The following is a 12,340-nucleotide window of genomic DNA, read 5'->3' as shown; positions in this document are numbered from 1 at the left end:
AAGGGAAACACAAATGGAAATGTTTAAAAGGCAATAAAAAGTAAATAAGAGAGAAATAATTTTAGGGCTAAAATACAAAAGAAACTGAACTCTTCTAAAAGAAGTGTAACCACAGGGGTGCCTGGCCAGGTCAGCCAGTGGAGCATGCACCTCTTGATCTCAGTGTTGTGAGTTCAAGCCCCACATTGGGGCGTAGAACTTACTTTGAAAATAATAATAATAATAATAATAATAATAATAATAATAATAATAATAATAATAATAGAAGCGAAACCACTTAGATACTACTGAAGATAATCTACACATATAATCTATATTTCATGTGTTTCTGGAGTGTTTATCCTTAGAAAACCGTAAATTGATTATTATAAACAGGTGAAATAGATTAGGAAAGCCGTAAAGTATTTATGAATCCCAAAGCTTTGTAGATGTTGACTTAAACAGCATAATTAGCTTCTGAAGAGATTATGCCTGGAGAAGCAAAGCAGATATGAAGAGGAATGCATCCTAAGAACTTGAGACATTGTAGTTTTATTTTAGTAACCTGTAGCAGAAAGATCAAAGTTTGTTACTGCTGTGTGTTATTTTCTTTGGAACTGTTTTGCTTAATAAAAGAATGACATTATTTGGCTAGTCCTCCAAAAACTGAGCATGTTTTGAGTCTGTACACTTGTTGAATCTTATGTACTCACCGTCTCTGCTCTTGTTGGGAATAGACTTCTTAAATCCAGCTATCACAATCTAGTTAACCTTAGAAAATTCTTGTTTCTGTTTAGGGAAACCATCAGCTTTTGTGAGCAGGCAGGGGTAACCCTAAACAGACCCTTTGGGAACTTCATTTGCTGGTAAACTCTGTATTCTCTGCCTGGGAATTTCTAACTCTGTTCTTCATTTTTTTTTTTTTTTTAATTTTTTTTCAACGTTTATTTATTTTGGGGACAGAGAGAGACAGAGCATGAACGGGGGAGGGGCAGAGAGAGAGGGAGACACAGAATCGGAAACAGGCTCCAGGCTCTGAGCCATCAGCCCAGAGCCCGACGTGGGGCTCAAACTCACGGACCGCGAGATCGTGACCTGGCTGAAGTCGGACGCTTAACCGACTGCGCCACCCAGGCGCCCCACTCTGTTCTTCATTTTGATACACATTCCCAATATGAATTAAAATGATTCTACCTTATATTCTACAGTTTTCAACCTGTTTTCTGGCCCTGCACATTTACATTTATTACAGTGATACATTGTGGTGGAGATTCATATATGAGGCTGTATGTTCTGTTGGAGTCTGAAAAGGTAAAGCAACCTAAGAAATAATGATAGTCTGTGAGTGACAGTCCTGAAAAGAGAGCTCTGAACTGAGATGCTGCTATTGCATTTGCTTTAGGCCTAAGCAGGTCTTATGAATTATGCTCCTTTAAATTTTACAAAGAGGTCAAACCTTTGCCTCCAGATATGATTTTGAGGGCTATATAGTTGTATCTATTTTTTTTAAGTTTTGATTCATTTATGTTGAGAGAAAGAGCAAATGCGAGCAGGGGAGGGACAGAGAAAGAGGGAGAGAGAGAATCCCAAGCAGGCTCCACACTGTCAGAGCAGAACCCAGTGTAGAGCTTGAACTCATGAACTGTGAGAACATGACTGGAGCCGAAATCAAGAGGTGGATGTTTAACCAACTGAGCCACCCAGGCACCCCTATATAGTTATATTTAAAACTCATTATCCACAAAACCACAGTAGTTTACCACTTCACACATATTAGGATGGCCAAAGTTAAAAAGACATCGTAACATATGTTGGAGAGGAGATGGAAAAACTGGATTACTCCTACATTGCTAGTGGAATTGTAAAATGGTGTAGCCCCTCTGGGAAACAGTTTGGCAGTTCCTCAAAATGTTAAATATAGAGTTACCATATGACCAGTGTATACCCTTGAAAAATGAAAATATGTGTCCACACAAAAATTTGCATAAGATTGTTCATAGCAGCGTTATTAATAGTACCCCAGAAGTGGAAACAGTGCATATATCCAACAACTGATGAATGGACAAACAAAATGTGGTATATCCATACCATGGAATGTTATTTAGCAATAAAAAGGAATGACTTAGTGATAAACACAACATGCACAAGTCTTGAAAATATTACGCGAAGTGAAAGAAACCAGTCGCAAAGACCCCCATATTGCGTGATTTTATTTACATGGAAAGTCTAGAATAATCATATCTATAGAGAACATATGTTAGGTTTCCAGGGACTGTGTAGAAAGGAGTAATAGGGAGTGACTGCTCATGAGCATGGAGTTTCTTTAGAGGGTAATGGAAATGTTCTAACTAAAATTAGTAGTGATGATTGCATAGCTCTGATAAACCCACCAAATTTTACACTTTAAATGGGTGAATTTTATGCTATGTGAATTGTATCTCAATAAAATTATTTTTTTAATCTCATCCAGCTTAAATTTTGGTGATGGTGACTGTATGTACATATACATACATGTATGTGAAAAAAACATGTTACAGCAGGCACAGCTTGGTACTGTAAAAATATACCACACTTTGAAGGCTTTTTGCTGACTTCTGAAAATACCAAAGCAAGTATTTAACAATAATTTTATGACGTATTAATTTGATATTCACCAAATGATAAGTATTGTCATAAATGACTAATTAGGACTACTCTTAGCAAAAAGAATGACTACTTCTGTATTTCCCTCTGATTTTTTTCAGTATCTATAGTCGGCATTAATGTTTAGTTTTCTCTGTTACTGAATAAAATTTATTTTCATCACTTACTGATAAACATGTGCTAAAAAGAAAGACTTTACATCCAATGTCCAGTAACTTGGTTTCCTTAACCATTCAACTGTAATCTTCCTTCCCTGAGTAGTTGAATGCTGAGGCTTTCTGTGTTCTTTCCTGGTACTTTTCCTTCTTCACCACATGGTGATGTTCTGGATGGTCTCATTCAGAAGCATCAAATACCAAGACTTGCACCCAGGTAACCTGGCCACGTAATAGCTAGAGCGTGATTACTCCAGTTTGGGAAGGGAGAGGAGATTAATGTTGTGTTGTGAAAGAGAGGCAGGAAATGGTGGGGAGAAGAGGCTATGGATTTGGGGTATGCAGGATTGTTGACATAGGGGAAAGAAAGTGGTTGAGGTTCAGAGAAAGCCGAATTAGGGACACCTGGCTGGCTCACTTGGTGGAGCGTGCAACTCTTGATCTTGGGGTTGTGAGTTTGAGCCCCATATGGGTGTGGAGATTTACTTTAAAAAAAAAAAAGGTCGATTATACTTAGAAAAAGAGATTGCAGTACAGTTTCTTTACTATTCCCTGTCACTGTTCATTATCAACAGATAATACATGAAGTATTTAGATGTGTTCCTTCTCCCGATTTATTTTAAAACTGAAATAAGTTATTGAGCATCTCTTGTGCCATAGACAACTGTATGTGCATTGCAGGGTTAGTTACAAAGACTAAGCTTTAGTCTCTGTTCTGGGAGAGGAGCGTTGTTGTTGGTGAGAAGAAACCGTGGACAGTCTTTTGACCCTACAGAGACAAAATCAGGTTTTCTCTTGAGAGTTCAGTAAATATTAGAACATAGGATTGTTAGTGGCAGTAGGAAATACTCTGCCTGTTTTTTGATGTCTGAAATTCCCCTCATCTGGAAATAATAGCATGTTTCTTTAAATTGAGATAAAAGATTTAAAATACTTGAGAAAAAGAATAATCAGATTTATTCCTAGTAGAATATACCCAAATATAAACTTCTAGCATCAGTTTTTGTTAGAAAAGAGTAGTACCAAAAGATAACAAATATTTTATTAATTCAAAAGCTTATTTTGTTATTAGGGAAAATTATGTGCAGATGTATCTTTGTCTCATTCATTCCCAGGTCAAATGCCATGCCACTCCTTGCTGGTCACACTCCACATTATTGATAGTGTGGGCAAATTTATCACTCACATTAAAAATCTGGTAAGATTTACCAGATTCTCAATTCTCTGGTTTAATTTGTTCAGAGTTGGGTAGTGGTGCAGGAGTTTGCAGAGTTGGGTAATCGTGGAGTAGATATTTTGCTGCCAACACAGTGCTATTTAAGCTGCGTTTTAAGAACTGGAATGTCCGGGGGCGCCTGGGTGGCTCAGTCGGTTACGTGTCCGACTTCTGCTCAGGTCATGATCTCGCGGTTCGTGAGTTCAAGCCCCGAGTCAGGCTCTGTGCTGATGGCTCAGAGCCTGGAGCCTGTTTCAGATTCTGTGTCTCCCTCTCTCTCTGCCCCTCCCCCGTTCATGCTCTGTCTCTGTCTCAAAAATAAATAAACGTTAAAAAAAAATTAAAAAAAAAAAAAGAACTGGAATGTCCTTTACATTGAAGTGGTCTTTAGCACAAAGAACATGGTTATGTGGGTGGGTATTTCAAGCGCTGGATTATTTCTTAAGGTCTCTCCCTATATTGGTCTTTGGGAAATTTAATGGAAACTACAGCGACCATGTGATTGAGAATCAGTGAGAAAGAAATGGCCACTGTGTTCTATGCCACAAATGTATATGCTTTTTTGGAAACATGCCATTGGTTTTTCAGAACAGGATCTTCAAACCCTTTGATTTTGAATGGGGTTCAGTCTCCTTTACCTTGAATGAAGTTCTGCCCAGCTGAAAAATGTATTATATGACTTAAATTGTTACTAATAAGCTTAAATAGTTCAGTGAAGAAACAAATTTACTAGCAATACTTCAGAAGGCATAATTTATAATTTTCAGAGACAAGGACATAGTAGCTTTGGAGTTAGCTTAAATGATTACTTATATCCATTCAGATCAGACTGTATCCCAGTTTGGAGTAGTCTAACTTGAATTTTTACGTATGGAATGGAATTTGCTTGGCCTTTGAAAAGTGTTTGGATTGATGACACGTCAATAAATATTTTTCCTTGCATAAGCTCTGTCTCTTCATTTAAAAAAAATTGGGGGAGGGGGCACCTAGGTGGCTCAGTCGGTTGAGTGTCCGACTTCAGCTCAGGTCATGATCTCACAGTCTGTGAGTTCGAGTCCCGCATTGGGGCTCTGTGATGACAGCTCAGAGCCTGGAGCCTGCTTCGGACTCTGTGTCTCCCCGCCCCTTCCCTGCTCATGCTCTGTCTCGCTCTCTCTCTAAAAAAAATAATAAACATGAAAAGAAAACTTTTTTTTTTTAACATTTATTTATTTTTGAGAGACAGAGACACAGAGAATGAGTCAGGGAGGGGCAGGGAGAGAGGGAGACACAATCCGAAGCAGGCTCCAGGCTCTGAGCTGTCAGCACAGAGCCCGATGTGGGGCCATAACCCACGAACCATGCAATCATGACCTGAGGTGAAGTCGGACATTAAACCGACTGAGCCAGCCAGGCACCTCGAGCTCTGTCTCTTCTTTGACAGGCAGGTATGTTGCTCCTCTGTTCTCACCTTGAAGAAGTTACCTGAAGTTGTGTTCCTCTTTAGAATTTAAGAGGAAAGTAAAAGTACGGGACACAGAATTTCATATGAGCATTTAGTTGCAAATACGCCAGGCTTTTCCATGGACTAAAATAACCAACTCTGGAAAACCTGACTCTGAATTAGGGACTTTTGCCTTTATAAAAATTACTTTTTAGGAGCACCTGGGTGGCTCAGTCTGTTAAGTGTCCAGCTCTTGGTTTCAGCCCAGGTCATGATCTCACGACTTCCTGGGTTCGAGCGCCACATCAGGCTCTATGCTGGCAGCATGGAGCCTGCTTGGGATTCCCTCCCTCCCTCCCCCCCTCCCTCCCTCTCTCTCTCTCTCTCTCTCTCTCTCCCTCCCTCCCTCCCCTCCCTCCCCCCCCTTCCCCTGCTTGTGCTGTCCCTGTTTCTCTCAAAATAAATGAACTTAAATTTTTTAAATTACTTTTTACATAGGAAATTGAGAACTTTCTGATATCCTTTTTGCCATTTGACCTAATTCTTTTTTTTTTTTTTAATTTTATTTTAAGTAATCTCCACACCTAACATAGGGCTCAAACTCATGACCCTGACATCAAGAGTGGTATGCTGTACCAACTGAGCCATCCAGGCACCCATGGCCTAATTCTGTCCAGAAGTAAGGGGCTTAACATTTTAGGCTTTTTGATTCTCTAAAGAATGAGACTTCTTGCTGGATGAGAGTAATAGCTAGGAAAACCATATATCTCATATAACTTGACTATTTCCCTAATAGAGATAGGAAAATATTTATCAAACTTTTCTACAAGTGGTAAAGAATTTATTTGGGGAAAAATCAAGGATCCAGTGTTTCAGCCAAATTACTCACCAAGCATTTCCCAGATGCTTTCTGTAGACTTAACTACTGTTCTGTGCACTACAGTGTTGATTACAAAGATCAGCTACGTGAGCCCCACATTGAGTGTAGAGATTGTTTTTAAAATAAAAATTTTTAAAGGAGGGGCTCAGCTGATAAAGAATGTGACTCTTCATCTCGAGGTTGTGAATTCAAGCCCCACATTGGGTGTGGAGATTACTTAAAAAAATAAATAAAAGTGAAGTTTAAAAAAACAGCTACAGTCTCTGCCCCAAATAAAAGAACAGAGACAATATTGAACTTTTTTTTATTTATGTTTGAGAGAGAGGGAGAGAGTGTGAGCAGGGTGGGGTGGGCAGAGAGAGAGAGGAAGACACAGAATCAAAAGCAGGTTCCAGGCTCTGAGCTGTCAGCCCAGAGCCCAATATGGGGCTCAAACTCACAAACTGCGAGATCATGACCTGAGCTGAAGTCGGATGTTTAACCAACTGAGCCACCCAGTTGCCCCAGTATTGAACAATTTTGATACATAAAGTGCTTTATATTTATTTTGACACTTAACCTCATAAACCTGCTAGAATGGCCCTATTTTTTTCATGGGGGAAACGAGCTCATAGAGATGAAATCATCACTTGCTTGGTAATTAATGGATTTGAACACAAGTCTTTCTGACTCAAACTTTACACATACTGCTTTTCTGAAAGGCAAGAATAAGTATAGACAGAGCAAAGTATGATGGTTGCTAGATGAGTACTTAACAAAATACTAAGTTCAGAAAGAAGAAAAAAATTTTATGAGGTATCAGTAAAGACTTTGGAGGGGGATTTAGTCTGACCTTGGGTAGAATCTGTTTTTATCATCAAAATACCCTCACCTGAAAGACCTCAAACATACATTTTGGGTTTGGGAGAGTTGCCAAGCCCTATCTCTAAGGTTTGGGTTAGAACTCTGGGGTTCCCAATTTTACATTTGAGACTTTAAAGTTTGTAAAGGTGATTTAGGAATGTTTGCTACACTCTGTTTGGTGTATAGCTTCACCTAGAATGGGGCTGCACTCAGATTTGTTTTACTGACCTCATCCCATTTTCATCCCTCCCTACCTCCAATTATGTTATGGTAAGAATTTGAGATACAGCGTCTTCAGGATGATGTGGACATAGTCTTATCCCTTCAACTTCAAGGTTGCACCAAGTGGTTGCTGAATGATTGGAAAGCCTAACCTCTGTCTGATTTAGCTTGGAAACTCCAGGCTTTGATAAAATGCTCATTCTTCTAGAAAGTATCCTGTAGTTTGGGAAATAACTCCTAAAAGTAATCAAATATTTGTAGGAAGGAAGGAAATGACCAGGCACTGGGAAATTTTGCAGGCCTATAGGGTGGCTGGAGTGAAGATGGCAGATATGAGAAAAACATATGTTCTATTTAAATTTTGGCTAGAGCGCCTGGTAAATGTTTGGGGCAGAAAAAAACTAAGTTTGTAGCCTGAAATAATGATACAATAGTCCTGACAGGCTCTTTCTGTCTCATTCTCCTTGAAAGGAAGAAACTGGAATTCATATTTATTCAAGATAGTTGATCCACCGTCTTGAAGTGGTTTTTATAAAATTCTTAATTCTGGATAGCCAGCTTTAGGAAAACATTCTGCCAGCTGTTGGTTACTTGAACATTCCCAAAATAAAGGTAAATGAAAATAAGATAGACGGTTTCTAGGTAGCAGTGGTCTTTTCCTGAAGTTCTGTTAACTATTTTTCCTGAATGTAGACAGGTCCATGTATCCGGAGAGATTATTACTGTGTCAGTCTCTGTGTATGTACACATATATGTGTTGTACAGGTGCTTCCCTCTCCCCCACCCTTTTAGAGTTGATGGCTTTGTCCCTGATTGTTCAGTATAATAGTTTGCAGATTCACTAAGAGAGCCTGTGTAGTAATGCTTGCTTTATTTTTTTTTTCTCTTCCACTCTTGTTTTATTTTTACTTTTTTTTCTTTGTGATGTGACATTTTCAGCTGATGTATTGAAAGCAAATCCTTCTAATTTGGGAGCCCAGATCACAAGAGTGAGTTTTTTCTACTAGTGTCTTTAGCTGTATATCTTTTTTTGTGTGTGTCTTTCCACCCTTTTCCCTTCCCAATTCAAAAATATTCAAAACACATTTCATAAATATTAGATATGAAAATTCCTCTGTCTGTTGAACATCATGCCCTTCCACAAAGCAATGTCCACTTTATATCGGGTCAAATTCCTTTTCCTAATGCTATTGTAAAAGCATAGGCTAATGTATGTGTTTTGTTTTGGTTTGTTTTTTATATTATCTAGTGTGTTGGAAATAATTTTAGTTCTGTCTTCATTGCAGATATGTCTGGACTTTGTCACCAGTGTGTCATCAGCACTGTTCTTTTTTGGTTGTTGTTTTGTTTTGTTTTAAGGAAAATTATATACTAGTTTCTGAGAATAAAAGATTCATTCTTTTATCAGGATTTTAAGTAATAAATCCTTTGACTTATCTCTGTTCTCTCCTCATCCCCTGGATGTTCCTCTCAGGGCCATGAAGGAATGGAAAAGCTATACATATTACTCTAATTTCAGCAGACTGACCAGACGCAAGTGGTCAGACTGGTGAGCTCTGAACATGCTAGCATTGGAAGATGGTTTGTGTGATAGTCACAGGAAAACTTCATGCTGAAAAGAAATAGCACCTTTTTATGGTGAAATAAAAGTATGCTTTCTATTTGTTTTGATTCACATAACCTCCCCATGTAAGCTGTACATTGCTTTTTAAGATCTTACTCCTGGGTAATTTTCTGTACTAGCCTAACCCCTTTCTGTTCTCTTTGGCTTGTGTTATTACAATTTATCTCATGTTCTGTTTGTTTAGTTTTGCATCCTGGAGGAGCAGGTGATTAAATAGTCCCTTTTTTTTCCTCCTAATGTTCTAAAATGTGCTTGTTGTATCTGAAAACATTTAATTTTGCCCAGTAAAGTAAATGGTATGCTGTCCTAATTAGAAAATGCAGGTACTCCAAGTGTTTTATCCAAAGTAATCTGCCATTGTGGTTTCAGTTACTGAGAGTATTAAACAGTGTGTTCTACGCTAGCACTATAACCATTGATTGAGGGTAAATATTCTAAAGGCCTTGTTTTCAGGATCCCCAAATTATTCTAAATCACCCACCCTCTGTTCCCTTTGTTTTTGTTTGTTGTTGTTGTTGTTGTTACACCAGAGATTGAAAGATCTCAAGCAGAGAGAGTTTGCTCGAAATGTCTCTTCAAGATCCCGCAAAGATGAGAAGAAACAGGAAAAAGCCCTTCGGCGGCTCCATGAATTGGCTGAGCAAAGGAAACAAGCTGAATGGTGAGGATATGTTCCTTTATTTTCTTTTTTTTTTTTCCTCTCGAGTTTTTATTTTTATTTATTTTTTTGAGAGAGCACGACAGGGAAGGACAGAGAGAGAGGGAGACAGAATCCCAAGCAGGCTCTGCACTGTCAGCACAGAGCCCTCTGTGGGGCTCAAACTCACGAACTGTGAGATCATAACCTGAGCTAAAAGTCACGAGTCAGATACTTAACTGACTGAGCCACTCAGGCACCCTGAGGATATTTTCTCCCAGAGGGTTCTACAGATAGTTATAATCCTTAAGATTTTAGATTATAATTTAAGATTTAAGAATTATAACCCTTGGGGCACCTGGGTGGCTCAGTTGGTTAAGCATCTGACTCTTGATTTCAACTAAGGTCATGATCTCACAGTTGTGAGATCAAGCCCCTTGTGGGGCTCTGTGCTAGGCATGGAGCCTGCTTAAGATTCTCTCTCTCCTTCTCCCTCTGCCCCTCCCTCCTGCTCACTCTTCCTGTCAAAAAAATAAAAAAGGAATTACAATACTAATTAGTGTATCTTTCTTTCAAACTGAAAGCATATCTGTAATTAGAGTGTAATATACTGATGAAGAATATGCACTTCTGAGGCCCTATCCTACCTTCTGTCCAACCTTAGTTATCTAAGCTCTATGCCTCAGTTTCCTTATCTGTAAAATGGAGATGATAATAGTAACAATTTACCTCTTACAGTTGTGAGGAGTGATTATCTTTTCATCAAAAGTGCATTATAGGGGAGCCTGGGTGGCTCTGTCAGTTAAGTGTCCAACTCTTGATTTCAGCTCAGGTCATGATCTCATAGTTGTGAAATCAAGCCTCACATTAGGCTCCACACTGGGCATGGAGCCTGCTTAAAATTCTCTTTCTCCCTCTGCCCCTCTCCCCTGCTCATGTTCATTCTCTTTCTCTCTCTCTCTCTCTCTCTCTCTCAAAAGAAAAAAAAAAAAGGCCTTAGAGTGCCATGCCATAGAAGATACTCAGTAAATCGATAAATTCTACAAGTATTTTTCCCATTTTTCAGCATTCTTCTGTAAAAAAGCACATATATTACAGTATTCTGTTTTATAGCTAAAAAGTACTGGCGCAAAGATTCAAGTGTTATAACTTCCTTTTAAGTACTATACAGTTAGTAATAACCACTAAAACCTAAGTATTCTATCCATTTATTTCTCTGCAGGTTCCTACCTTCTTGAGTGTTCTTTTTAATCTTCCTTCATGGTTCTTGATGATTATCAACTTGGGAGCTGGTATTTAGCCTTAGGTGGAATTTACCCCACCTGGGGCGGAATTTCCAAGCAACTAGACTTTGGGGACCCAAAGCATCTGAGGATTCATGCAGTATGTGCCCTGATCAGAAAGACTTAGGCCCCCATGTTTGTTTGTTTGTTTGTTTGTTTGTTTGTTTGTTTCCAAGTTTATTTATTTTGAGAGCACAAGCAGGGGAGGAGCAGAGAGAAGGCAGACAGAATCCAAGCAGGCTTCGCACTGTCAGCGCAGAGCGCGATGTGGGGCTGAACTCATGAACCATGAGATCATGACCTGAGCCAAGATCAAGAGTCAGACGCTTAACCGACTGTGCCACCTAGGTGCCCCCCATGTTTGTTTTTAATGGCTGTCCAGGATCAAAGGGAGTAACCGGTTACAGTAGAAAGAAACTATGACTATGTTTTTTGTTTTTTGTTTTTTTAACGTTTATTTTTGAGACAGAGAGAGACACAGCATGAACGGGGGAGGGGCAGAGAGAGAGGGAGACACAGAACCGGAAGCAGGCTCCAGGCTCTGAGCCATCAGCCCAGAGCCCGACGTGGGGCTCGAACCCGCGGACCGCGAGATCGTGACCTGAGCTGAAGTCGGACGTTTAACCGACTGAGCCACCCAGGCGCCCCTGACTATGGTTTTTAAAAGTTTACAGCCAATTGGGGCCACAGATACCAAGTTCCTGGACTTACTAGGTTCATTTTGTCTCTGGATCCTTTTTTTACTTACTTCTCTGAGTGTTTTGGAAAAAGAAGGAAGGGAGAGAACACATAGTATAAGTTGTGAAACAGAATTAACTGCTGAGCTCTAATGTTGAGTTAAACTGCCTATAAACTGGTTCTGATTCCTTCTTTGGGCAGCTTTTTATATAGTAACATGTTACTCTTGGGCATATCACAAAGCTATCTTCTCAAAAAGTATATACCAGGTCATTTTCTAATTTAGGACATATTTTAATACATGTTTTTCTTCAGAAATGTCTTGGTAGTTGTCAGTTTCATAAGCAAACAGTTAAAAGATGACCAAGTAATCTCTTGGGAGAATAAAAGAAGGTTTGACCAATCATCAGGTATTTCATTGTCCCAGAATTAATAATGCATGACCCCATCATATGTATTATTGAATTAACATGGTAAAGAGTAAGCAAAAGAACAAAATAAGATCCCTTCTTATTCACCTAGAGGGTCTCTTTGCCATGAGGTAGGTTTCGTGGCACAGCGTGTCTCTTGCTATCTAAATCTTTTGGGTTCCTGTCTTTCATTAGCAAGAGTTTTTAGAGAACAAGGGATAACATATCATCCAAATATATGTAGTCCCTGAATTTAGGATAGCTTGTAGCTAGGGATCAGATAACAAGACTTCATCTAAATAGATACCTGATAAGTTTACCTTAAGTTTGGCTTGAAAGGTACCTCA

At 39.1% G+C, this 12,340-nt stretch overlaps 1 protein-coding gene across 9 annotated transcripts in view; it reads left to right on the top strand.

Annotated features, from left to right (window-relative positions):
* Window positions 1-12,340, top strand: part of GPATCH8 (G-patch domain containing 8) — a 103,168-nt gene that overhangs the window by 83,530 nt on the left and 7,298 nt on the right. For 8 of the 9 annotated variants that reach the window (XM_045044730.1, XM_045044732.1, XM_045044735.1 and 5 more), the window contains 2 exons: window positions 8,301-8,350; window positions 9,516-9,646. In XM_045044730.1, the coding sequence (XP_044900665.1) occupies window positions 8,301-8,350; window positions 9,516-9,646 (181 nt within the window). The remainder of the gene's footprint in view (window positions 1-8,300; window positions 8,351-9,515; window positions 9,647-12,340) is intronic. The other variant, XM_003996988.6, reaches the window with a different exon arrangement.

Source organism: Felis catus, chromosome E1 (assembly GCF_018350175.1).
Source record: "Felis catus isolate Fca126 chromosome E1, F.catus_Fca126_mat1.0, whole genome shotgun sequence".
Classification (NCBI taxonomy): Eukaryota; Metazoa; Chordata; class Mammalia; order Carnivora; family Felidae; genus Felis; species Felis catus.
The sequence above is the reverse complement of the archived record's forward strand: the minus strand, read 5'-3'. Positions and strand labels throughout refer to the sequence as shown.